Source organism: Perca flavescens, chromosome 10 (assembly GCF_004354835.1).
Source record: "Perca flavescens isolate YP-PL-M2 chromosome 10, PFLA_1.0, whole genome shotgun sequence".
Classification (NCBI taxonomy): domain Eukaryota; kingdom Metazoa; phylum Chordata; class Actinopteri; order Perciformes; family Percidae; genus Perca; species Perca flavescens.
The window spans coordinates 34,829,621-34,853,785 of NC_041340.1; the positions used below are offsets into that span (position 1 = coordinate 34,829,621).

A 24,165-nucleotide genomic window follows, 5' to 3' on the forward strand; every position below is an offset into this window, starting at 1 on the left:
CACACACACAAACACACACACACACACACACACACACACACACACACACACACACAAGGTTTGTGGCACTATCTTTGTGGGGACCCGTCATTGACATAATGCATTCCCTAGCCCCTTATCCTAACCTTAACCATCACAACTAAATGCCTAACTTTAACCCTCACCCTAACCATAACCTAATTCTATCCCTAATCCTAAAACCAAGTCTTAACCATCAAACAACCCTTTAAACTTGTGGGGTCCAGCATTTTGGCCCCACAAAGCTGTCGGGACCCCACAAGTATACTGGACTCACCCTCCACCTTGCCCCCCCTTCTCTCCTCCTCAATAGCTACAGACACAGAAGTGTTTGTGGAAAGAGACTTCAGATACAGTATTAGGGGACCACTAAGGTCTATATAAAAGAGACTTCAGATACAGTATTAGTGGACCACTAAGGTCTATATAAAAGAGACTTCAGATACAGTATTAGGGGACCACTAAGGTCTATATAAAAGAGACTTCAGTAGGGCTGCAACAACGAATCGATAAAATCGCTAAAATTCCATTACTAAAAAAGTTGGTAACGAATTTAATTATCGATTCGTTGTGTCACGCAACTATTACGCCACCTAGTCGCGGAGATAAAAAAAGAAAAATTGAGTTGAGCGCGGAGCGGAGCGAAAGAAAAGAAAAAAAGAGCAGAGCGGCGGTAGAGGAAACACGGAGAGACACCGGAGAGACCCGTAACGTTGTTCTGAAACATTCGGCGGAGGCAGAGAAATCAGTACGACCCAAGTCATCCAAGGTGTGGGAGCATTTCACACTAAATCAATCAAAAACGTGTTAATTGCAAGATGAGCAAAAGCGACACGGCATGGCACGGGCGCACCACGGTGATGAGTCAGCACCTAAAACATAAACATGTTGGAGTCCTTGATGAGGAGGAAGGGAGTTCAACAGCAGGGTAAAGTCACTACACTATCCTCCTTCTGTTCCGGTCTGAAGTGAGGAACGTACCGTCCCTCCAGTAGCTCTTCTGGTGCTGCTGTTTACTCGTTATCCAGCTGACTAGCATGACAAGCTAGCGTTAGCTCGGTAATAACAGTAATAAATCAGGGGTGGTAAAGTTTACAAGACTAAAGACATGGTTTTATTCACTCGCCTTTTTTGGCCCATTTATTTTTCAATCTGTTGTCAGGTATATATTATGTGCTTTGTCCCATATCAGTTATATTTGACAAATATATTAGTGTGTGGTGTATAAATGAACTTAACTTGCACTTACTACAATGATGGTAATAATTTAATGAATAAGTGTGTGTCTGTCTGTCTGTCTGTCTTGTCTGTATCTGCTATTTGGGTTACTTACCTTTACACAACTATTAACTAAAACAACAAGTATGTATGTATTGAGTTGATGTAAATCAATGCTTTTGTTTTTTTTATCCGATTCATCGATTAATCGAAAAAATAATCAACAGATTAATCGATTATTAAAATAATCGTTAGTTGCAGCCCTAGACTTCAGATACAGTATTAGGGGACCACTAAGGTCTATATAAAAGAGACTTCAGATACAGTATTAGGGGACCACTAAGGTCTATATAAAAGAGACTTCAGATACAGTATTAGGGGACCACTAAGGTCTATATAAAAGAGACTTCAGATACAGTATTAGGGGACCACTAAGGTCTATATAAAAGCATCCAAAGAGCACCATGTCATGGGACCTTTAAATGCAGAGGAAACTTTCCTCGTATTTGTAAATGTACTTGCCAAATAAAGGAAATATTATATACATTTTATATTATATAAATATTATAATATTATATTATACTATACAAATGACAATACAAAAGATCCGCCCTGGAGATATCAAGGGATGCCTTATCAAAGCCAGTCAAACTGACTGGACCTGCTTTACAGTTAAACTGCCTTAAGTGACTCTTTGCAGTCTTCCTCAAGCAGTGGGAGGTAGTTACAGATACTGGTTTGACAGGATTGATGGAAAACATACCACATGGAAGAGTAATTAGATGAATTACAGGAAATGTCAGTGGTGAGAGGGAGTGACGTTCTCTTTCATTATGTATGTAGTTTCCCGAAGGTGAAACATGACAAATATTGTGCAACATTTACAGATGGGAGACAGGAAACACCTGAATAAATGCTTAAATAAATGTACATCATATACAGTATATGCTAATGGAGTATTAAGATGGTTAATTACCGGTCTCACTGTAGTCCATAGACTGTAATAGCAAGTAGAATTTTCGAAACACTGAGCTTTAAACATGACAATCCCCCGGCATAACCCCACGCACCTAAGAAATATACGTATTCTATTTGGCAGAGCCAGACGATTGTGATTAATTTTTATATTTTTTTGTCAAAAGACTCTGTCTCTAGCTCGTAATCGATACCACGCACGCTAGGCACGTAGCCAACGTTGTACAACACATCACGACAAAGTGTTCATGGGAAATGTAGGATTAGTACTACAAGCAGTGTTGCCAGATAAAGATTACGTTTCCGAGCCAAAGACACACAAAGCCGCCCACATTTCTTGGCGCACAACAGACCAATCTGGAAACATTTCTGCAGTCGGACGATTCAAACAGACGCTTCGCTTCATTCATCACCATCAGCCAAATTGGCTAGTAACTTTAAAATGTTACATGCCAAAGTTAATTTTTACCCGCATTTGGCGGGTTGGTGGGTGTCAATTTAAAGCCCTGATTATAGCAACAAATGAGGGAATATAATTTCAGAACAGTGATGTTTCATCCCTTTAATAGGGTTCCAAAGACTTATAGAGTCTTTAACAAAGAACAGTGGAGCTGTCCGGATGCTCATGTTGGCCCACATACTTTATGTTGGTTTTACTCTTCTGTCTGTTTATTGAACTTCTTCACTTTTGATTTAACAAAAGGGGGCGCAAAATGACCACTGCAACATATTGGCAACCATTCTATTGTGAAATAATTGACAATGGTTTAACCGGAAGCCAACTTGACACTTGAGTAAAAAGATCTGTGGTCATATGTATAGTGTGGCGAAAATATGTATAGTTATACTGTATAGTGGGAACTTCCTCTTTATGAATATTTCTCATAGTCTCTGCCCACTCCCTTTCGTTACCGTGATGTTCTGTGTGTAAATTAAACTGCAATCGAAAGTGAAAGTGTTAGATGGTGTCTAAAGGGGCGGAGATAAAGGGAGAGGAAAACAGAGGACAAAGGAAATCTCTCTATTCTGGATCACAGCAACACCAAGGTGAGTCCCTCCGTACACTTTTCTTTCTCATGTCTAATTTTAAAATGTACTTTTGAAGCAGATGGACTAACTGTGCCCTGCTACATTAGACTCTTTCCATCATGTGCAGACCGCAAATAGGCATCATTATTGACAGATATCAGGCCATAAACAACTGTCTCATTTATTTCAAATATAGATGCCAACAAGTTTACAGTACATTTAGTACATTTACCTCATCTTGTCTCCATTGTATTGTGGTCATAGGGCTTAGGTACTCAGCTGAGAGAACAACATTATCTCTCTCAAACACACACACACACACACACACACACACACACACAAACACTAGGCTATACATGCACAGTCATACTCATTCAGACTTTTATTTCTCTTCTGTACATAGCCACACCCCTGTTATTGATGTTACAGCATCTGTGTGTCTATTATGAGATCATGCAAAAAAAAACAACATGCTGTGACTCGCTGTTACTGAGCCAGGTGTGCAACATGGACAAGTTTAGCCCACAGAGAGTACAGACTGTGCACTTTGCTGTTGTTAGGTGAGAACCTCAAATGTCCAAAATTAAGTTTACAGGAAACATCAAACAGCCATATTTCTCACCTAGTTTAGAGACTTCATTGAACAGTTTTCTGGGTGAACTAGCCCTACGCTCGGAGAGATAGAAACATCTAACTGAAAGTGCTCCCTGACACTGGGTGACTGTCCCCTGACAGATGCAGTCCCTCAAAGATCACGATACTCTCATTCCTCGGCCTCGTGGGACTTTGCCTAAGGTATGTGCTGCGGCACTGGCTGCCGTGACAATAGGAGGCACAGTGGTTCTGTCTCCTGAAAGATTATTTGGATGGGTTGCCATGGTAATACTCATCCTGACCCTTGGTCCTCTGCTGCACGGCCTCTGTCTGCTCGCAGAGGAGATGTTTTACCATTCAAATACGAGGTGAGAGACAAGGTGTGGTTGTGTGTGGTACAATCAGTTAGAGTATGGGGTAAGACCGCAACTGAGAGTGTTTTTGTATTTAGATTAAGAAAAGAATAAGAAACAAAAGGCCAAATTTAGAATTGTATTCATAGACCGTATCAAGAGGTGGACACTGTGACATCACCAATGGGTTTGTGGACTACCGTTTTGAAGCCTCAAGTTTGGCTTTTTGGCCTTCGCCCTCTTGGTTTTTTGGAGCCAGAGGTGACCATATTTGGACGAGAGGGTGGAGCTAATGTATCAGCTAACGCTAGTGCTAGCTACCTAGCTTGGTGAGCAAGGTGCATCCATCATTCACGTTAACTGTGATATTGATTGGGATGCTAATTTTGGCGTAAAACAGGCATAAAACTTAAACCTGTTTTTTTAGAACGCAAAGTGAAAACACTGAGGAAGGGTCAAAGTAGTACGGCGAAAACACGGACAAACAAGTTCACGGCTACACAGTACTATCCTGATAGAGAGCCAAAGTCACGCCCTTCTACTTCCGGCCAATGGGACCTAGCTATCTTTCGAAAAAAAAATAACAAGAGTCAATGGAGAGATAACAATAATTTTTTGATCCCATTTGAATTGAGCCATGGATTACAAATATGATGTTCGTCAATTTAAAAGATAATTTTTCAATCAAAGAAAGTCTCAGTTTATTGTTAAACTGTTGAAGTATAAGACTGTGAAAATATGTACTTAGAAAGACTACACACTTCAATGTCTCATGGATATCGTCTCGCTGAAGATGTCTGTGTGTATCGTACCGGGGATGTAACGTTACTCTAATGAGCAGAGGATCTCGCTTGTTCTTTTGCTAATCTGCTGAAAACACTTGACTGGATAAAACAGGTAAGATAACGTTACATGTGTTGTGGAACAGAGCTAAGTTAGCTAGCTAGCTAGCGAGCAAGTTGAGCATCAAGCTAGGTGAGGTAGATTGTGTGAGACGAGAGATGTAGTCCACTGAGCGGTCTCACACTAAACTAAGTGGTCATAACCAGACAAACCTACAGCTAACTGAGCTATCTTTTAAATTGACGAACATCATATTGTAATCCATGGCTCAATTCAAATGGGATCAAAAAATAATTTGCCTCTCCCTGTTCACTACCGTTCATATTTTTTCCGGATTAAGGTCCCATAAGGTCCACCGGAAGGGGCGGGACTTTGGCTCTCTATGGACAGGTCCCCGTATTAACGACTGGTCAAGCACAAGGTAGCCAGGCCCTAAAGCATCCGCTGCTTTATCATCTCTTTTTTAAACAAATGGGAGCATAATTAACAAAATGGACATCATGCTGTGTTGAAGAAGACTTGAATCTTGCGATTGAGAAGATAACCTCTTTATGAGAATGTTTACTGAGGTAATAAGTCAAGTGAGAAGAAGGATCATTTTCTCATAAACATCTTTACAAACTGACTTCTTATTGCAACCAGTGGAGTCACCCCCTGCTGGCCATTAGATAAAATGCATTGGCTTCAATTTTCAGAAGCTACATTCACTTCTATTATACAGTCAATGAGTTTAACCTTTGCTTTCTGGTCTGATTTAAGTAGTACTCAGGTTTGAGTGTGCCTTTCCTTGCATTGCTTAAAGCTGCTCTAATCAAAATGTTTGTATTAACAATGCATCACATGACTGTAATGTTAAAGGTGTCACTCATGGTGCTCTCATCAGCGTTTCCAGATGCACTAGGCAGCTGTTTTGAGTAAAAAAAGAAAAATTTTAAAACCCCACTGTACACTACCTAGATGTTAACATTGGTCACTGTAACATTATGTCTACAGAAATAATTTGACGTCAAACCAGTGCAACAGTGACACGGTTCACACACAGTTCCAGGGACAACAGTATCCTCTCTGTTTTTACAGGTATCGAGGCAGAGGGCTGCTGAGCCATGTGCTGCCAGCCTGTGGGTTGGGGGGAAAGACCCTGCTGGCTGCGGGTCTGGCAGGCATTCTGCTCTACCTGGCCGGACATCCTCTGCAACACAAAGGCCAATGCTGGAAACTCCTCTTCCTGGCCTCGGCCCTTTACGCGCTGTTCAAAAGCCTGGGAGTCTTGGTGAGGTCCATACCTGATATGTATATGTATGTATATGTGTATGTATATATATACCATATATATCTGCGTGTCGGACGGTTCACGCCTCGCTGTCGTCCATTAATACTTGACAATGGACACCTCGTCGGGCATTAACCTTACATTTATTTATATATATATATATTTATTTTATATATATATATATATATATATATATATATATATATATAGAATGCTTTGGTAATTCATAGTAAGCAATGGCTATATAACCAGTGGAACAGCCATTTCAATTGGTATGTAGACATTTCTCTGGCTACAACACCTTAAACTGGTTACAGTGGGAAGTGACCAGGGGAGTGAATAATGGATACAGCCAGTCAACATGGGGGAGCCAGTGAGTCGGGAGGTTTGTTGAGTGTAGGTTGTGGCCATGAGCTGGGCCCTGGGTATAATTTAAGTGGCAGACAGAAAAAGCTGTAATTTTGACCAGCGTTGATGGTCAGACATGGGATGCGCAGTCAAAGATGATGTTTTGACCTATCATTAGACCCTGCAGTGGGTGTCTTCCTGTTAACCTGCACACACACATATTCCAAACATTCCAAATCTAACTTTACTGACTGAAATGGGGTTTTGTGTAGTTCGGTCCAAAGATTTGTGGTCAGGTTTTTTTCTAAGTTACGTACATACATCAGTAAGGGAACGCATCACCATTTATAACGCTGATTCTGACTGTCTTCAGTTCAGCAGTAGGTTCCATCTTTTTCTGGCAGCTGTTCTGTTCAGTAGTTTCTAAGGGTTATAGGCTAGCACAGCAGCCAACTATTTGGGACATCATGTTATCACCTCTTGAGAGTTTCTTTTGCTGGCTTTTAACAGAGAAGTAAAGTACTGTGCATCACATCTGAGATAGTCTCGCATTGCCAGACCCATCTCCACAGCGCAGTGCCAACACTGGGTTATGGTCTGGCAACACCACCAACTGATCTATTCTGGGATAGGAGGAAAAAATGCTCTGGCTTGTTTTTATTTCTTTAAAGCAATCACACCCGTCCTGGACGGCGCTAAGCCCCGGATGCAGCAAGGCTGCCCTTGTAAAATAAATAGTGGAAGGGGAGGGACATCAGGCGCCGGATGTCGGGCTAGTTTATCCCAGCCCTGAACATCCGGTAAACCAGACTACAGCTGAGCTGACAACCGTGGTCACCAGTAAGGGGGAGCTCCACAGCTAAAAGCTACTAATCATTCAGGGACAGTGCATATCAGTTACACTTGCAATAACAACATTCTAGCTGACACACCAGTAGTGTAGTCTACGTGATACGCAGGTATAAGCAGTATACCCACTAAGAAAGCTCCAGGATTTCCATATACCCACTTGCCTAATGACACGCAACAACATAATTTAGATATATTTTGAATTGTCATCTGTGTTTTTCTTCTGCACATAGGCTATATAAAAGTATTTCCACCGTAAATTGGTGCATAAAAGTGTATCCGAATACAGGAAATGAAGTCGTTGATGCTCAAAACGTCCCTGGGGGAGGACACCCAGACCCCCAATATGACATGCCCCCCCCCCCTCAAGGCAGATTCTGGCCAAAATACAGTATATATACAGTACAGTATACCCACTACAATAGATTAGACTACACCACTGACTAACACGCATTGTTGCCAGCACTGGCAAGACAAAACTATAACCTCTAATGAAACTATATTAAAATATATTTCACTTTATATGAGATAAACAAGTTCACTGTAAATATTCTGTAAAAGACTATTCTATTCTCTAAAACAATGTCTTTACAAGTAAAAGTTAAATGCACCCTCTGTCCTGCACAACTGGAAGACAGCACAGAGGGAATCTCTCTTTCTCTCTCTCTCTCTCTCTCTCTTCATAACTCTGGTTGGTATAGATAATGATTTTATCAGAAAGTTCATCATGTGAGAGCTTATTATATTGTTACACCTCAGAGCGCCATGGTGTGAAAGTGAAAGATAGCCCCTGTTTTAGCATAACAGCAGTACACTTCAGACAGAGCAGTCCCTATGTAAGAACACTTCCTGGAGCATCAGTTGATTGTAATTGATGTGGCAGTTCTGGAGTAAAAATAGGCTAGAAAAAAGTATGTCTTCATCAGCAAGAATCACCATAGCACTGTCCTCGAAGAATTGCTGCTTAATTCCAAACAAAGCTCCCTGTTCCCTCAGACTCCTTATAAAAACTGGCGGCATTATAGATTCCAATCCAGCCCAAGCTTGAGTGTAGCTGTCTCTGTCCCCTGCTGTTGCACTGAATTATATCTAAAAATATTGTTGTCCCACATAGGAAAGGGCAGCATGGGTGCAGGGATGCCCTTTTCTTTCTCCTGAGCATAGGTGAGGTGTTGTGACATCCCTCTGGCTGTTTCTGTGGTCGGTGTACAGGGTCCGTCGGAGGTGGAGGTTTCAGACGTCTGCGAGGGGAGGAAGATGAACGTGGCCCACGGCCTGGCCTGGTCCTTCTACCTTGGCTACCTGCGACTGGTGCTGCCACGTCAGTAACATCAAAACACACACCTCCTTATATTTCCAATTAGACGCAATCATTTAAATATGAGATTGTGGGCTTTACTTGCACAATATAATCAATTTAACTGGATATACTGTATATTACTTTGGCGATAACTCAGTTGAGAGAGTGTGTGTGTGTGTGTGTGTGTGTGTGTGTGTGTGTGTGTGTGTGTGTGTGTGTGTGTGTGTGTGTGTGTGTGTGTGTGTGTGTGTGTGTGTGTGTGTGTGTGTGCGTGCGTGCGTGCGTGTGTGTGTGTGTGTGTGTGTTTGCGTCCAATCAGGTTTGGAGGGCTCCATTGCAGCATTTCGTGCCACCCATCAGGCCAGCAGGTCCTCCTGGGGTCGTGGCTCCAGGAAGCTCCTTATCCTCGTACCTCTCAACGCCAACATTTCTCACAAGCTGGAGGAAGAGGATGACAACATCTTTTTCTATGACAACCTCCCCAACAGTGAGATAGACAGGGCAGGAGTCCGGGGGCGGGTCTACAAACACAGCGTCTACAGTGTATTGGACAAGCATGGAAAGGTAGGCTGGGCTGCAAAAGTTACAGATTATAACGCAGGTGGATTTAGATCATACCAGAATTTTGATAGTAAGAAGAGATACACTGAAGCAGAGCTATGATCCATCAATCAACCTGAACCACGGCGGCAGTTTTGGACCCGAGTCCGATTAAAAAAAACGAATTTCCACTGTAAAGAAAAAAGAAAGAAATAACAATGATTGTCCATGCGTGGAAGAAGATGCGTGAGAAGATATCCGGAAGATGGCGGTCACACAAAGCGGTACACAGCCCATACATTATTTACAATATTACACAGACTATAAGGTCTGCATTTAAAAACAAACAAAAAAACACCACTTTCTCTGTGCTTTTTAAGAGTCAAAGGTGGCGGAAAAATATCCCAACGTGCACTGGGCAAAAAAGGCAAGGAAACCCCACAGACATGTCTCCAGTCCATCTCAGATGTGTACATCTTTATTACTTTAAATTACAAATCTTACATCTTAAAATAATTCAATTGCAAACTAATGAAATTAGAAATGTCTCAGGTGCACAGCAAAAATATGTAGTCAACATTACATAATGCAATCAGAGAACCTGCAGTTCTGAGCAACTTGTGCTGTAATTGTGTGAGGTGAAGACCTCAGCCCTCTTCGCCCGGGAATGGTGGGGCCCTTTAGTCATTTAGAATGATTGGAGGTCGTCTGTGATCATAAACCTGTGCAAATATGCCATGTCTTTAATTTGTCAAGTAACAATAACCCCGTAAATTACCTACTGTAGCATATTTGGCTTAACATGGAGGTTGTGTGATTGTCAACGGGGGAAGAAGTATTCAGATCCTTTACTTAAGTAAAAGTACTAATACCATTAGTAAAAATACTGTTACAAGTAAAAGTCCACCATTGAAAATGTTACTTTACTAAAAATTTGAACATCAACAACTTCTGAGTCCCTCCCCCCCTTTCTGCTAAAGCCCAAAACGGTCACCTAAGCCCCTCCTCCCACAAGGGAGATTAAACGCGTGTGAATGAGCCGGATTTTTTGTTTAAATAACCTGCTTCATGTAGTTCTCCTGGAACATAGGGTTAGTTTCAGCAAATATGACAGAAAGGTAGTTATTAAGTCTTACCTACTGCATATTTAAAGTATTGAAAGTAAAAGTACTCAAAGCAGAAAAATCCTCATATTTTAGAAACTGAAAACAATCCAAACTGTTCTGTCAATTAACTAAGGCTCTGTTTACACGATGACGCTCGCGGGTGAAAACGGGAAAATATTTTATCAGATGTGCCTTTCGTTTATACGGCGACGGCGTTTTTGGGGCTTAAAAAACGCAAAAAAGTGAAACCACCCTCCAGAGTGGAAATCTTAAAAACGCTCCACCGTCGCGTTACCGTCTAAAGGGTAAAAACGCAAAAGTGTGAAGACAGCGGTGTGGAGAGAGACGAGAAAAAGGCGTCCAGGTAGTCTGCTGTTACGGAGTAGGCTACAGAAATTCTAGGCTCCTGTTATCTAAAAGATTTTCAATGTAATGGCTCAATATTTAAATGATTTCGACAATGTGGATAAGGTTGTTATAGTTCGATGACCATATGTAGACTATTCATTTGAGCCAGAGTAGGCGACAACGTTGCGGATGAAAAGAAAGAGAGAGAGAGAGCGAGTGGCAGCGGCCAGCGGAATAAATAGTGAGAACGCAACGCCACTTTTGCGTTTCTAAACATAGCCGTTAACACAAAGTGTTTCATGGTCTAATCATTCAGCTGGACTTGTAGGCTGTTATATTGTTGGGTAGTCTAATTTGTAATAAAACATTGTACTTTATAAACATCTAGTGGTTGTTTTTTTGTCGTTTACCAGCAATTTACTGGTGAAATAAGTTATTGTTATAAGTTATTGTTATTACATTTTTAATAAATCATTTCATTTAGACCATATGGCCTTAGCAATAAACAAGCCGTTCTTAAATGTCACTTTTTCTTAAATGTCGTTTTGTGCTCCTTTTTTCTTTTTTAAATATATAAAAACAAATTTTAATCTTTTTAAAAGTATCGTTTTAGCACCGCGTATCAGAAAAAACCCAAACGATACCCAACCCTAGTTTTGACACAGTCTTGACATCATATGCGAGGCATAATGAGTTTTTTCTTGCGCCGCACAAAACACCAACGTAAATCCCATGATGTCCCCTGTTAATACTCGTCCCGTGTGAATAGGGCTTTAGTGTGCTGACATTTTCTCCTTTGATCAGATTTGTAAGGACTGCACAGCTAAAATGCGATAGAGAGAGAGAGAGAGAGAGAGAGAGAGAGAGAGTGAGACGGTAAAGTGACAGACTCAGGAGGCTGTTTCTAATATATATATAAAATATTCTTCAATATTTCATGATAGCACGTCAATGCGCTCCATATTAAATATGTTTGATGTCGTAAATCTAACAGTGATTGTACTCAAAAACCCCGTCTGTAGTTTAGTGGAGGGAAAGGAAGTTTGGGATGCATGAAAGCAGTCTGAGTTTTCATACGAGACCAGAAATAGCCACTATTTCTATCAAAGTGATTACCAGAATGGTGTTATTTTACAGTTGCTGTCATCACACAGAATAAGCTTAAGTAGTACGTTTGACTATACTCCAGTAAACAGTGTTCTACTTAAGTTTAATTTTGAGGCACTTGTACATTACTTGAGTAATTCCATTTTTGTACTCCTCATTCAATACATTTCAAATGACATATTATGCTTTACTTTACTACATTTATTTGACAACTATCGAAACAGATTATGGTTTTACATAAGCCTACTAAACTTGATTAGAATTTACGTTTGTATTTTCACTCTAAACAATACACCATAAAAGACTTTTGTCCTCTACTCATATCTTAAGAATATAAAAGAAGCACCGGGTCTCGTGATGCCTTTTCAACACAGTTCATTTGGGATCCAGAAAGAAAATCAACAGAGTATAGTGCATCACCTCCAGCATGCTGTTTCCTTTCCATAGTACAGCATGAGCGCCACCTGCTGGTTCAACCTGAGAATTCACTAGTGGAGAACTACATTAGAAAAGCACAGTGACAGCACCATCTACATGTAAAACATGGTCATCAAACTTTTCTGGTGCTCGAGAGCTCCACAAGCTTTTAAAGTGCTCCTATTATGCTCATTTTCAGGTTCATAATTGTATTTAGAGGTTATATCAGATTAGGTTTACATGGTTTAATTTTCAGAAAACACCATATATTTGTTGTACTGCACATTGCTGCAGCTCCTCTTTTCACCCTGTGTGTTGAGTTCTCTGTTTTAGCTACAGAGTGAGACACCACACTTCTGTTCCATCTTTGTTGGGAGTCGCACATGCTCAGTACCTAGGTAAGGACTACTAGCCAGTCAGAAGCAGAGTATGAGGGCGTGCCCTGACAGTAGCTAGGTAAGGACTACTAGCCAGTCAGAAGCAGAGTATGAGGGCCCTGACAGTACCTAGGTAAGGACTACTAGCCAGTCAGAAGCAGAGTATGAGGGCGTGCCACGCTAGCGACTAGGCGAGCATTATAACGTGTGTTACCTTTGCGGTGGACTTTGGGCTTTTTCACTTTGTAAACCTATAACGTGCACAAAAATGATATATAACACTAAAGGAGAGGGGAAAAATCCCAAAAACATAATATGAGCACTTTAAAGGATTAGTTGTTCATGAATAATTTTTTATCTTTGTGTGTGTGTGTGTGTGTGTGTGTGTGTGTGTGTGTATGTAAAGGACTGTATGTGGCCAGACATGACCGTCTGGTTGATCTGGTTGCAAAGGACTCGCAAAAGATAAATTACGGACATGAAAGCAAAACTGACAAGCACAGCACTGTTAAATTCAACCGGTTCCATCATAACACATCTGACAGTGACTACTTCAAAAACATCCCAAACACTCCTGACATTGTAATTGTAAATGAGGCTATGAAATCTGTACGTATCTTTGAGGTAGTCTGCTGTTTTGATCTGTATGTGGACACTTGCTACTATTCCAAACTATTGAAATATCAACCACTGGTAGATCTCATTCACCAACTTTGATACAACTGTAAACTAATAACTCTGGTATTTGGAAGTTTAGGTCATGTCCATGAGAATGTGGTCAGGGGGATGCAGCTAGGAGGGGTCTGCAAAATAGGAGGCAAAAAGACTTGCAAAATGTTGCTCTGTTTCAGCCATCATAGGGAGCGTGCAAATATGGAGACGGAGATGCTTTGTGTGTTGAGTATTATAAATGGAAAGACCTGTAAAAGTATGTGAGCCATGTAGACCTGTCACTCTTCCCAGAGTATTTGGATCTTGTTTTTTTCTTGTGATGCCTTTCAGATCCAAATAAAAGCATTTAAATGTGTGTGTGTGTGTGTGTGTGTGTGTGTGTGTGTGTGTATAAACAGGCCCATGAGTGCGTGGTGGAGTATGCGACGCCTCTGCTGACGCTGTACAGCATGTCCCAGGAGAGCAGCGCTGGTTTCGGGGAGCCGGAGCGCAGACAGCAGGTCCTGCTCTTCTACAGGACGCTGCAGGACATACTGGAGCACTCGCTGGAGTGCCGCAACCGCTACAAACTCATCCTGCTTAATGGTAGGAAGACGAGCCAAGTGTATGTGTGTAAACTTTATGCACACCTCGCGCGGCATGAGGCACGGGCTACTGCTTTTAAGGGGGATTTGATCTTTGAGTTTATGCGCTTCCCCACAAGGATTGACAATCAGGGTTTGTGTATTTATGGATTCCTTTGAAATGTATGTTTTAATTGATGCACAGCCGCCCTTTGCTGCACGGTGTGTCACTAAAACAGGGCTGCAACTAACGTTTCTTCTCAGTGTTGATTATTTTCTCGATTAATCAAATTTTGGTCTGTAAAAAATGTCAAAAACTCACATTTAGGAAGCTGGAATTGGAGATTTATTTACTTTTTTCTTCTTTTTCTTTTCCTCTAGATGAGCATGAGGACGACCCTCACGTCCTGTCCAAAGCTATCCTACGCCACCTGCAGCAGCAGGAGAAAGAGGAGTTCTGCCTCACCCCGCCTCCTCACCAGGAGATGGCGCACCCGTTGGCGAGCGCATCCGGCGCACCGGCTGCGAACGGCGACTGGCACCACCCTGAGCAAATGAGCAGGGAGCCCACGCTCATGTTCAGCCTGGAGAAACCGCAGCCTCTGAGGGAACCTGTCGAGAACACTTATCAATGAACAATTGTTAGGGACATTATGATACATACTTCCCCTCTTGTTATTATTGAACTGTTTGCATGGAATAATATTATTCTGAATGCACTAAACAAGATAACATGGAGCCTTTGCGTGTCCTTGTCTGAGCACGGTGTGTTCCTGAGGGTATACGTGCCCTCCCAGACCAGATAGGGGAGACGTCATTGACTCTGATAAGATAACAATTTCTCTGTATCACGATTTATTACATTTATTATAAAAAGCAGCTGTAGAGAGCTTTTCATTAGGTCATTGTCTGTACTATTCTGTAGTGCGGAGAAGGCCTCCTTGTTGGGTTCTCAAGTAAAAATGAAGATTGATATATCTTCAGTGGTCCTGTCTATCATTTGGTAATGGAAATGATTCCAACAATATACTGTAAATACATGCTCAGGCAACGGGGAACATAAAAAGGCACACACACACACATGAAATAAATGCAAACATTTGCTTCCAAGAAGAGTTACGTTTCATTTGACTTTCTATATATATCTGGGTTTGGTGAGTAACAGTTGCCAGAGACTCTGAGGAGCTGCCTGACCAGTGACAGGAGGCAAATCAAAGTGATTATTGTCATTGTGATCAACATCAATTGCAATAGTGAAAACTATCACATTGTGTACTGACCACCGGGCCTTGAGATTTAAACAGTGTGTGTGCGCAGTGGAAACACCCGGGACAGATTGTACCGACAGTTCACCCTGAAGGTGTTGTTTGTCATCCTCCCTCCGCATTTACAGAACAGGAAGGGATCTCCCGGCATTCATTCAAAGTCCAAAGCAGAGCAAAGGTGTCCACTAGTCCTGTTGCCTCTACCAGTTTTGGCAATAGTCTCAGACTCATTATGACAGCATTTAGCTATTTAATGCTCACTGCAGTTCACTTTTTAATTTAACCCCAATGACCAGACGATAGAAAAGCACGGAGAGATTAAAGGCAGGAGAGAGAGCGAGGAGGAAGAGAAAGATGTGATTGGGGTGTTTTATGACTGTGTAAACAACAGCAGTCACATGACACCTGGCACCACGCCAGTTTATCTGCATCTCACACGCACACACACACACACACACACACACACACACACACACACACACACACACACACACACACACACACCTGACACCACGCTGTTTATCTGCATCTCACACGCACACACACACACGCACACACACACACACACACACACGACACTTGACACCACGCTGTTTATCTGCATCTCACACGCACGCACGCACACACACACACACACACACAAACACATGACACCTGACACCACACCTGTTTATCTGCATCTCACACGCACACACGCACACACACGTACACACACGACACTTAACACCACGCTGTTTATCTGCATCTCACACGCACGCACGCACGCACGCACACACACACACACACACACACACACAAACACATGACACCTGACACCACACCTGTTTATCTGCATCTCACACGCACACACACACACGACACCTGACACCACGCCTGTTTATCTGCATCTTACACGCACACACGCACGCACGCACACGCACACACACGACAGCAACGTTGCAGTTGAAACTGCTCGGTGAGGTTGCATCAGATGTTTTCAGCAGAGGTGCGAGGGAGGACAGACGCATCTGATCCAAATGAATGATTTCTAACATGCAAATGTTACAATGTCCAATTACAGACAAAATGGAACTCAAACAATGGAGCGCTGTTTTAACCCCAGCTGCACTGCGCCTGAAGTAGCCTTGACAGGTCAATATGAAGCTCTCAACATTACATTTTGTTGGTTTCCCTTTACTTCTTTTTCTATTGTTTGCTCTTTCTTGAGAAATACTGGCTTCCTCTACCTTTCCAGACCTCTATAAATCTCTCCAAATGAAATAATCTGGTAAGGAGGAATATCACTGTTTTGGCAGAACTGCCGATGATTCCCATCCACACACACAGGCCATGACCCAAGTCACAAAGGTGCTGCACTATATAAGAATCCAATAAATATTCAATATTCAACAGTTCACGTGCCTTGCTCCGGACTACAGAAGCTGTGATAAGCCACACAGATGGACTTTATACAGTCACCAGTTTAACACCTCTGATATCCCAATCTGAACAAATGGACAGCATATGCTTTTGCTTTCAGAAACAGATGGATTTAAGCAGCTTGGAGTGCAAGCAAACGGCTTCATTTAAAGCCATTCACCAATCAGGAGACGCCTGAGGGAGCCATTGCTAATTCTCTCGGCAAATTGACTATTTGCCAGAAAAAAAAAAATTGAGATATCTTAACTTGTAACGAGTACTACGTAATAATGAGTAAACAATCGATCCATTAATAGAAAAAAAAAGAATAGGTTCAGCCTACAACAAATACTGGACGATTGTGTAAACAATAAATCCAGGCAGTTATCTCATCAGGATACTGATATGAATTTGTGTTATTGTTTTTTTATACGATAGTTAGATTAGGATTTAAAAAAGAAATAACAAGAGTCACTCAGGGCTGCAGACATGTGAGTTTTAGTCAGGTCTGACCTGTTCTCCACCAAAACCATTACACCCCAGGAAGCAGCTGATGCCACATTAACGAACGGATAACTCATAGTTCCCTTAGTTAGCCATGACTTCATAAAACATTGAACCGGTGACCACCCCTCAGAGTTTGTAATGATTATTCAAGTTAGGGTGGACAACATCCATTAAAGTCACCCTTCATTTGGAACTAACAAATGTGGAGAGGGTAGATTTGTTATATCTTAAATATTATTTAGATACTCTCACACAAGCCCAGAGAAAAAGACATGTATACCCACAGGCAACATTGGGTGGGTAGTGAGCATATAGTGGCACCACACTGTAGTTCCCCTGCAGTTCTACAGAAAGACACTTCCTCCTTGGTGGTAAGCTTGGTGGTAAGCGTTTCTGACGACAGAATGTGATCTGAACCTGATTGGTTAGCAGCTGTGATGTCATAGCAGGGATATTTCCCCAGAAGGTGAGTCAGGCGTGAGAGCTTAACCTGCAAAAAACTCTTCCTCCTCAGTGGACGTGTGTGCGTGCGTGTGTGTGCTATCTGAATTGTGATGCCGAGGTAAACAATACCTTGTTCAGCTGATTTTAATATTAACCCTGACAGTCAAAACTGAGGAGAATGTTAATGACTATTTTCACTGTAGTTTCCACTCTCCCCCACCATTAATCTACAGCGTAAATGATCTGCACAACAATTATGTTCTCAGATGTCCCGTATTAGGACAAGATCTCATTTAAATTACGTGGCCTCATGCATATCTCATACACTCTAACAATAGCGCTTTATAAAATAAAATGAAACACAAATCTCAAGACTACACTAGCTCCTTCAAGGTAATAACATCTTAAAATCTATTTTTAAACCTGATTGGGAGTCAGTAAAAGGCAGCTGAAACCAGTGTGATATCTGTACACTTCTGAGTTTTTTTGGTCCTCAGTAAGACGATAACTACAGTATTTCTTATTGACTTTTGTTAACCAAATGTGGATCCAAACAATAGATGGAGAAGAAGAAAATAGTCTTGTGTTAGTAGATACATTTCCAATGCTCCGCCAGGTGTGTCAGTGTGTGTGTGTGTGTGTGTGTCAGACCATGTTACTCACCTGTGAGTAAGGCAGGGCTCATGTCACCATGTCTAGACCTGACGTGCTCACACACACACACACACACACACACACACACACACACACACACACACACACACACACACACACACACACACACACACACTCAATCTTATGTGCATACACTGAAAGCAAACACAAATGGCTTTATTTTTTTACAATCCAACCAGGAAGAGAATTTGTTGAACTAGTGCATGCATAAAATACTTGGCAAAGTCTGATGTATGTAATACGGCTTTTTGTTTCCCTATGAATACAGCAAACTTCCATAACAATGTGTCAATATGTAACAGATCAAGGTCTGCACTATTTTATTGAATGTCAACATCATTGGTGTATATAAAATAACATTGTCATTGTCATTGTTGTTCATTTCATCCACTGTTCTTTTAAAGTAAATTTCGGTGTAATTTAGTTATACAACATTACGGTAACGGCAGATTAGGGCTTAAAACTCTTCTTCCCACCTGTGGAAGATTGCCTCCAGCGTTCTCCTTTACGTCAGAAATACCTTTGAAGAGGCAGCAGGCATTTTTTGGGGGGGAGGGGGGACTTTCCCCCCCTTTATTTCAGAGTGACAGTGGATAGACAGGAAAAGTGAGAGAGAGATGGGGGATGACACGCAGCAAAGGGCCGCAGGTCGGACTCAAACCAGGGCTGCTGCAAAGGACTCAGCCTACATGGGGCGCACGCTCTCACTGGGTGAGCTCGAGGTGGCCCCAGCACGCTGATTTTTATACATATAATTGAATTAAGAACATCCTCAAGCCCAAAGTCAAAAATGTACCTGTTTATGAACTAAAATCCTGATCAATGAATGCGTGAAATGAGCACTTTTATCAGAAACATGCAGCTATAGTAGAGCCATAAGTCCTTCCATGGTTGTCCGGGGGCTTTGGTTTTGTGTTTTGGAGGACTGTAAGAGAAGCTCATCTTCCTCAGCCTTTTTTCAAATAAAAGAAAGCAGGCAGAAAACTTCTGAATGTCTGGGTTTAAGATTTAAAGCGATCACGTTGTTTTCCATGAATGCCCCGAGACTGGACAACACCCTCTCGGAGGAATTCAAAACAAGCACATGAATCATCCCTCCCCCTGGAGTGAAGTCAGCACGTGGAACCATCCGTAGGTTAGTGTGTCTGGATTCGCTCGTGTCTTACTTGACATATATTTAATTAGCTTGCATAGCTTTATTCTTAATAATTTCTACTATTTTAACCCTCCTGTTGTCTTCGGGTCAAATCTGACCCATTTGGGTTTTCTTTCAACCACATTGCCCAGAAATAACACGGACGGTTCAATGAAACGCTCTTCACAAGTCAAATTAAGGATCAGTTTACTACTTTTATTGAATTTTTGTGTGTTTTTTTTTATTATTATTATTATTATTATTATATATTATATTATATATTTTATAGAATTATTCTGACTTCACTTTGACAGACTGATTATCCATCAACATACGTTCCTTTGATCTTAAATATTAAGTCAAAATAATTCATACTTTCTGCTTTTGTAACTCAAAAGTTAGATATAATTTCATATAGGCTATATGAGGTTTATTGACCATAAATTCCAAAAATGAGCGTAAAACTAGTGGTAATAAGTTGTTGTTAGTGTATACTGGTGGTAGTGGAAAACAAAGTGCCGAAAATGTCAAAAAAGGCTCCAAAAACATTGACCAAAAAACGTTGAAGTGTCAAAAAAAAAAATGAGTTAATGTTTTTTGACCCAGAGGACAAGGGTTAACTTATTATCATTTCTTTTGTGTGGCCATAACGGATATTATATTAACAACAGAATATATTACATTTTTTTTTTATTATTATTTCTGATTCCCTTTCAATGTGTTTTATAAAGAACATACAGTATAGACAATATGCATTACTGGCCTATAAGTAATATTTTTTCCCTCACTAACTTATGCTAGCAATTCATTGGAATACATTTTATTTATTTATCATCCTTTATTTATCCAGGTAAGTTGATTGAGAACAAATTCTCATATGCAACAACATTGTCACAGTTCCATGTTCATACCTGGAAGTGGCCCAGTACAACCACCGGAGAACTTGGAGATTGAACCAGCGATCTCCTGGTCCCAAGCTCGCTCCTTTAACCTCTAGGCCACCACTCTCCAATTAACTGAAACTGTACCAGCTGAAAACCAAGTCTATTTTCCCCATAGACCTAATTATCCTAATGCTAAATTACATAGCTTTTTCAACTGGAAAACATGAATGTAATCATATTTTTTCAGCTAATTATATGTTTTGGATTCTTTCTTTTCATTAAATATGTAAAGTAGTTATTACATAAATAATATTACACAGTAATTACACAGAATTATATATATTATATTATATTTGTGAAAGAACAAAGGGTTTTTGCTAAGAATCAACTCAAAATATTACACAACATAGGTACAAGTCGAATTACCGGTATAAAAATCTACTCAAGTAAAATTAAAAAGTAGCTCATTTCAAAGTTACTCAGAGTAAAAGTTAGGCCTACCTAGTTACTTTTTAACAGCAGAGGGGAGATACTTTCTTATTATATACTGTACTTAAAATCTTATTTATACTTATTATACTTATTTTATTTATTCAGTCTTTTCGATTTGTTAAGAGCACTAAGCCAAAAAAACTCAAAAAAGCAACTAAAACCTTTAAAAAAACAAAAAGCATATTAAAATTAAAAAAGTGACAAAATCTTTTTAAAAATGATGCTAAAACATTTTTTTTTTCCTCAGCAACGTTTGTGCTTTTAAGCAAAACATAATGAGGTAAAAGTAAAAAATACAGATTTTAAAAACTAAGTTTGTTGTTGGCAGCCAATAGAAAAATAGGAATTGGTTTTGGTCAGTTCCAATAACGTTAGGTGGGTAGGCTGATATCGTCTTGTAACAGGAAAGAAATGTAATAGCTACAAGTATAAAGTTATTAGAGTCATATTAGCTATCTCACTAGTCTTATTATTTTACATTCACTAACTGTCTGTTATCCGTCCTCCACAGGGCTCAGCTCCGTCTTCCCACCTCGGTGCAATGCCCGGACATGTTGCGTGAGCCACAGTCAGTCAGTCACAGATCAGGAAACTTCTCGATTGAACCGGTCAGTTCCGAACACACGTGACGTGAGGGAGCTCGAGCTCAGCTGATGCAACCGAGTGCACCTCCAGTATAAAAGCTCGCGCTCGCCGCTCAGCCCGACTCAAGTCACATACATGGAGAAGACACAGACCGAACGCTTGGAGGAGATACCGGAGCTTGACAAACAAGAGTCAGGATGGTCTATAGCGCGGCTCTGCTCTTAGGACCCGGACCCGGAGCGGCCGTGTGCTCGGAGGAACACAGCGTCGGAGAGATGATGGGGAAGTATTTCCTCCAGCTGCTCACCTCCCCGGGCCGAAAGACGAGCTCCGCCCGGCGGGGCAGCGTCGAGAGCTGCGACGAGAGCGATAGCTACTCGCCTTCTTGTAAGTTTAATTCAACTTGAACTTGATTTCAGATTCAGAAGATGCGATGCCGTTACAGCGATGGAAAGGCAAAGAAAAATGTGTTCTGAAAGTTGAACGTAGTTTTGTTAATGAAACGGCAACAAGTTGTTCGAACACTCTCCGTTCGAATTAGCATAATCCTATATTTGTTTATATTGTGGCCAGGTTGGATCGGTTGGTAGAGCAGGTGCACATATACATGGAGGTTTATGCCTCGACGCAGAGGTCCAGGGTTCGAGTCCGACCTGTTACAATTTCTTGCACTTCTTCCCACTTTCTCCCCTACCTGTCCTGTCCATTAAAGGGGGAAAAGCCCCCCAAAAAATCTTTAAAAAAATATTTGACACTATTTTTTATATATTTATATATATATATATATATATATATAAATATATAAAAAATACATAAATCATCAGAATAAATGCTGTAAGTCAGCAGCTGAGGAGAAGAAGTGGAAACAGCACAGTGCTATCAGCTGATCCAAGATTACATCAGAAACCTCCCCATCAGGAAGAACAGTTTATTTATTGGACTTCCTCCTACTGATATAGATATAGTTCATGTTACGTTCATGGTTCATTCAACGTTGGCGCATTCATTTTTAATGCGCCAACGTTGAATGAACCATGAACGTAACATGAACTATATCTATATCAGTAGGAGGAAGTCCAATAAATAAACTGTTCTTCCTGATGGGGAGGTTTCTGATGTAATCTTGGATCAGCTGATAGCACTGTGCTGTTTCCACTTCTTCTCCTCAGCTGCTGACTTACAGCATTTATTCTGATGATTTATGTATTTTAGCGCAGTGCGGGGTCAAATTATAGCATCCTTTATGATGCACTGGGATTGCATTTGACTGTCGGTGGCTGTCAAACGGCTAAAATTCAATATCAGCATAGACCTTAAACTTGTACTAGCAATGTACTGACTGATAGACTGTGACATATGCAACACAATTTAACAACCCCTCCCTCCCTCCCTCCCTCCCCGGTCTCTTTCTACAGTTGCCAACATGGACGCTGGTTTGGAGCACGTAGAGCGGCTGCTGCAGCGGGATGTGACCCGGCACATAGAGCGCTGTCTGACAGAGGCCAAAGCTTCCACCCTCCACTGCCAGATGCTGCTGCTGCCTCGCCAGATGTTGGCCAAGGTCGGCCAGGACGTGGTGCGCTCCTCTGCCGATGAGCCCTGCGGGCTCCGGGGCGCCTCCATCACCGTCCACGTGGACGGCAAAGATGGCCTGAAGTCTGTGGGGAGCATCTTCCTAGACCAAAGGGTCACCCCGACATTTGAACTGTCCGTGATCTTCAAGGCAGACAAGGACGACGGCTGGCCGCCGCTCAAACACATCTTCGATAGCAACAAAGTGTTGAAGTTGAGACCAGAGTACCGGCTAGTGAAGAGGAAGCTCTACTCCTCAGCCAGCCCTGTCATTCATGATTTCAACTAGGGGGGGTGGCAGTTAAGAATGTTAACTCCCCGTTTCACTGTTTACCTCTTTCTTTGTGTGTGTGAAATGTCAGGCTATGTACAAATGTTTTGGCCTTGAACAAACTACAAAATGCAGATTGTTCTTTATTCATGTACAAATGTCTAACGCAGGGACCTAACTGCTTGTTTTGCTTTTGGTTTTGCACAGACTGGTTGAATGTTAAAGTGTTCACTGTAAACCTAAAAAATTTCCTTCCAGGATTGGGCAGGTCTCCCTCCTGAAGTGTGCTGTACTGTTATTTATGCAATTGTTAAATACATTATTTTTGACACTATTTCTTTGTCCTGTGCTCGACTCTTTATTTATATAGTTTCTCAAACTTTTTTCAATAATGGACCCCTTTTGAATTTTTCATTCAAGTACGCCCTGACCAGCACAAAACTTTTTTTTTTTTTTTTTTTTAGGATAGGAAAAAAAAGCCTAAAGAGGCATAATACAATGCTGCTCCATCAGTCGCAGATTTACTAAACAACACTATTGGAACTGAAACTAAATTCTACATTTCAAATTTTTATAGTCCTCAATTTATTGTGTATAAGCATTTTAATTAACACTTTTAAAAATAATCTCGCAAGACTTCCCTGCAGTACTCCAAAGTACCCCCAGGGGTACACATACCCCCATTTGGGAAACACTGCTGTAGATAGTTGTGTATCCTGTAAACAGCTGTTTTTCCCAGCACACATACCATACATATTCATAACATCTGCTGCTAACAGTTATAGGGCCTGATACTTTGACTTACTTACACAACTTCATGAGGTTTGATTTAAAGGAACATGCCGACTTATTGGGACTTTGTCTTATTCACCGTATTCCCCCGAGTTAAGATAAGTCCATACATACCCTTCTCATCTGACATACCCACTGCTAGTCTAGCTTAGCACAGATCCTGGAGGTAACCGGCTCCATCTAGACTACTGCTCCCAATAAGGAGCAGTAGGGGCGGA

General features: G+C 41.2%; 2 protein-coding genes across 2 annotated transcripts; both read left to right on the top strand.

Annotated features, from left to right (window-relative positions):
- Nucleotides 1-1,660: 1,660 nt before the first annotated feature.
- Nucleotides 1,661-15,037, top strand: sting1 (stimulator of interferon response cGAMP interactor 1). The gene is made up of 7 exons (XM_028589234.1): nucleotides 1,661-3,258; nucleotides 3,976-4,202; nucleotides 6,108-6,300; nucleotides 8,710-8,818; nucleotides 9,117-9,361; nucleotides 13,763-13,949; nucleotides 14,309-15,037. Exons 2-7 carry the CDS (start codon nucleotides 3,976-3,978, stop codon nucleotides 14,560-14,562), a joined length of 1,215 nt encoding a protein of 404 aa, XP_028445035.1. The 5' UTR covers nucleotides 1,661-3,258; the 3' UTR covers nucleotides 14,563-15,037.
- Nucleotides 15,038-21,327: 6,290 nt separating this feature from the next.
- On the top strand, nucleotides 21,328-23,489 carry si:ch211-39i2.2 (DNA damage-inducible transcript 4-like protein-like). The gene is made up of 2 exons (XM_028589235.1): nucleotides 21,328-21,699; nucleotides 22,728-23,489. The coding sequence occupies exons 1-2, from the start codon at nucleotides 21,510-21,512 to the stop codon at nucleotides 23,171-23,173; spliced, it is 636 nt and encodes a 211-aa protein (XP_028445036.1). The 5' UTR covers nucleotides 21,328-21,509; the 3' UTR covers nucleotides 23,174-23,489.
- Nucleotides 23,490-24,165: the final 676 nt, after the last annotated feature.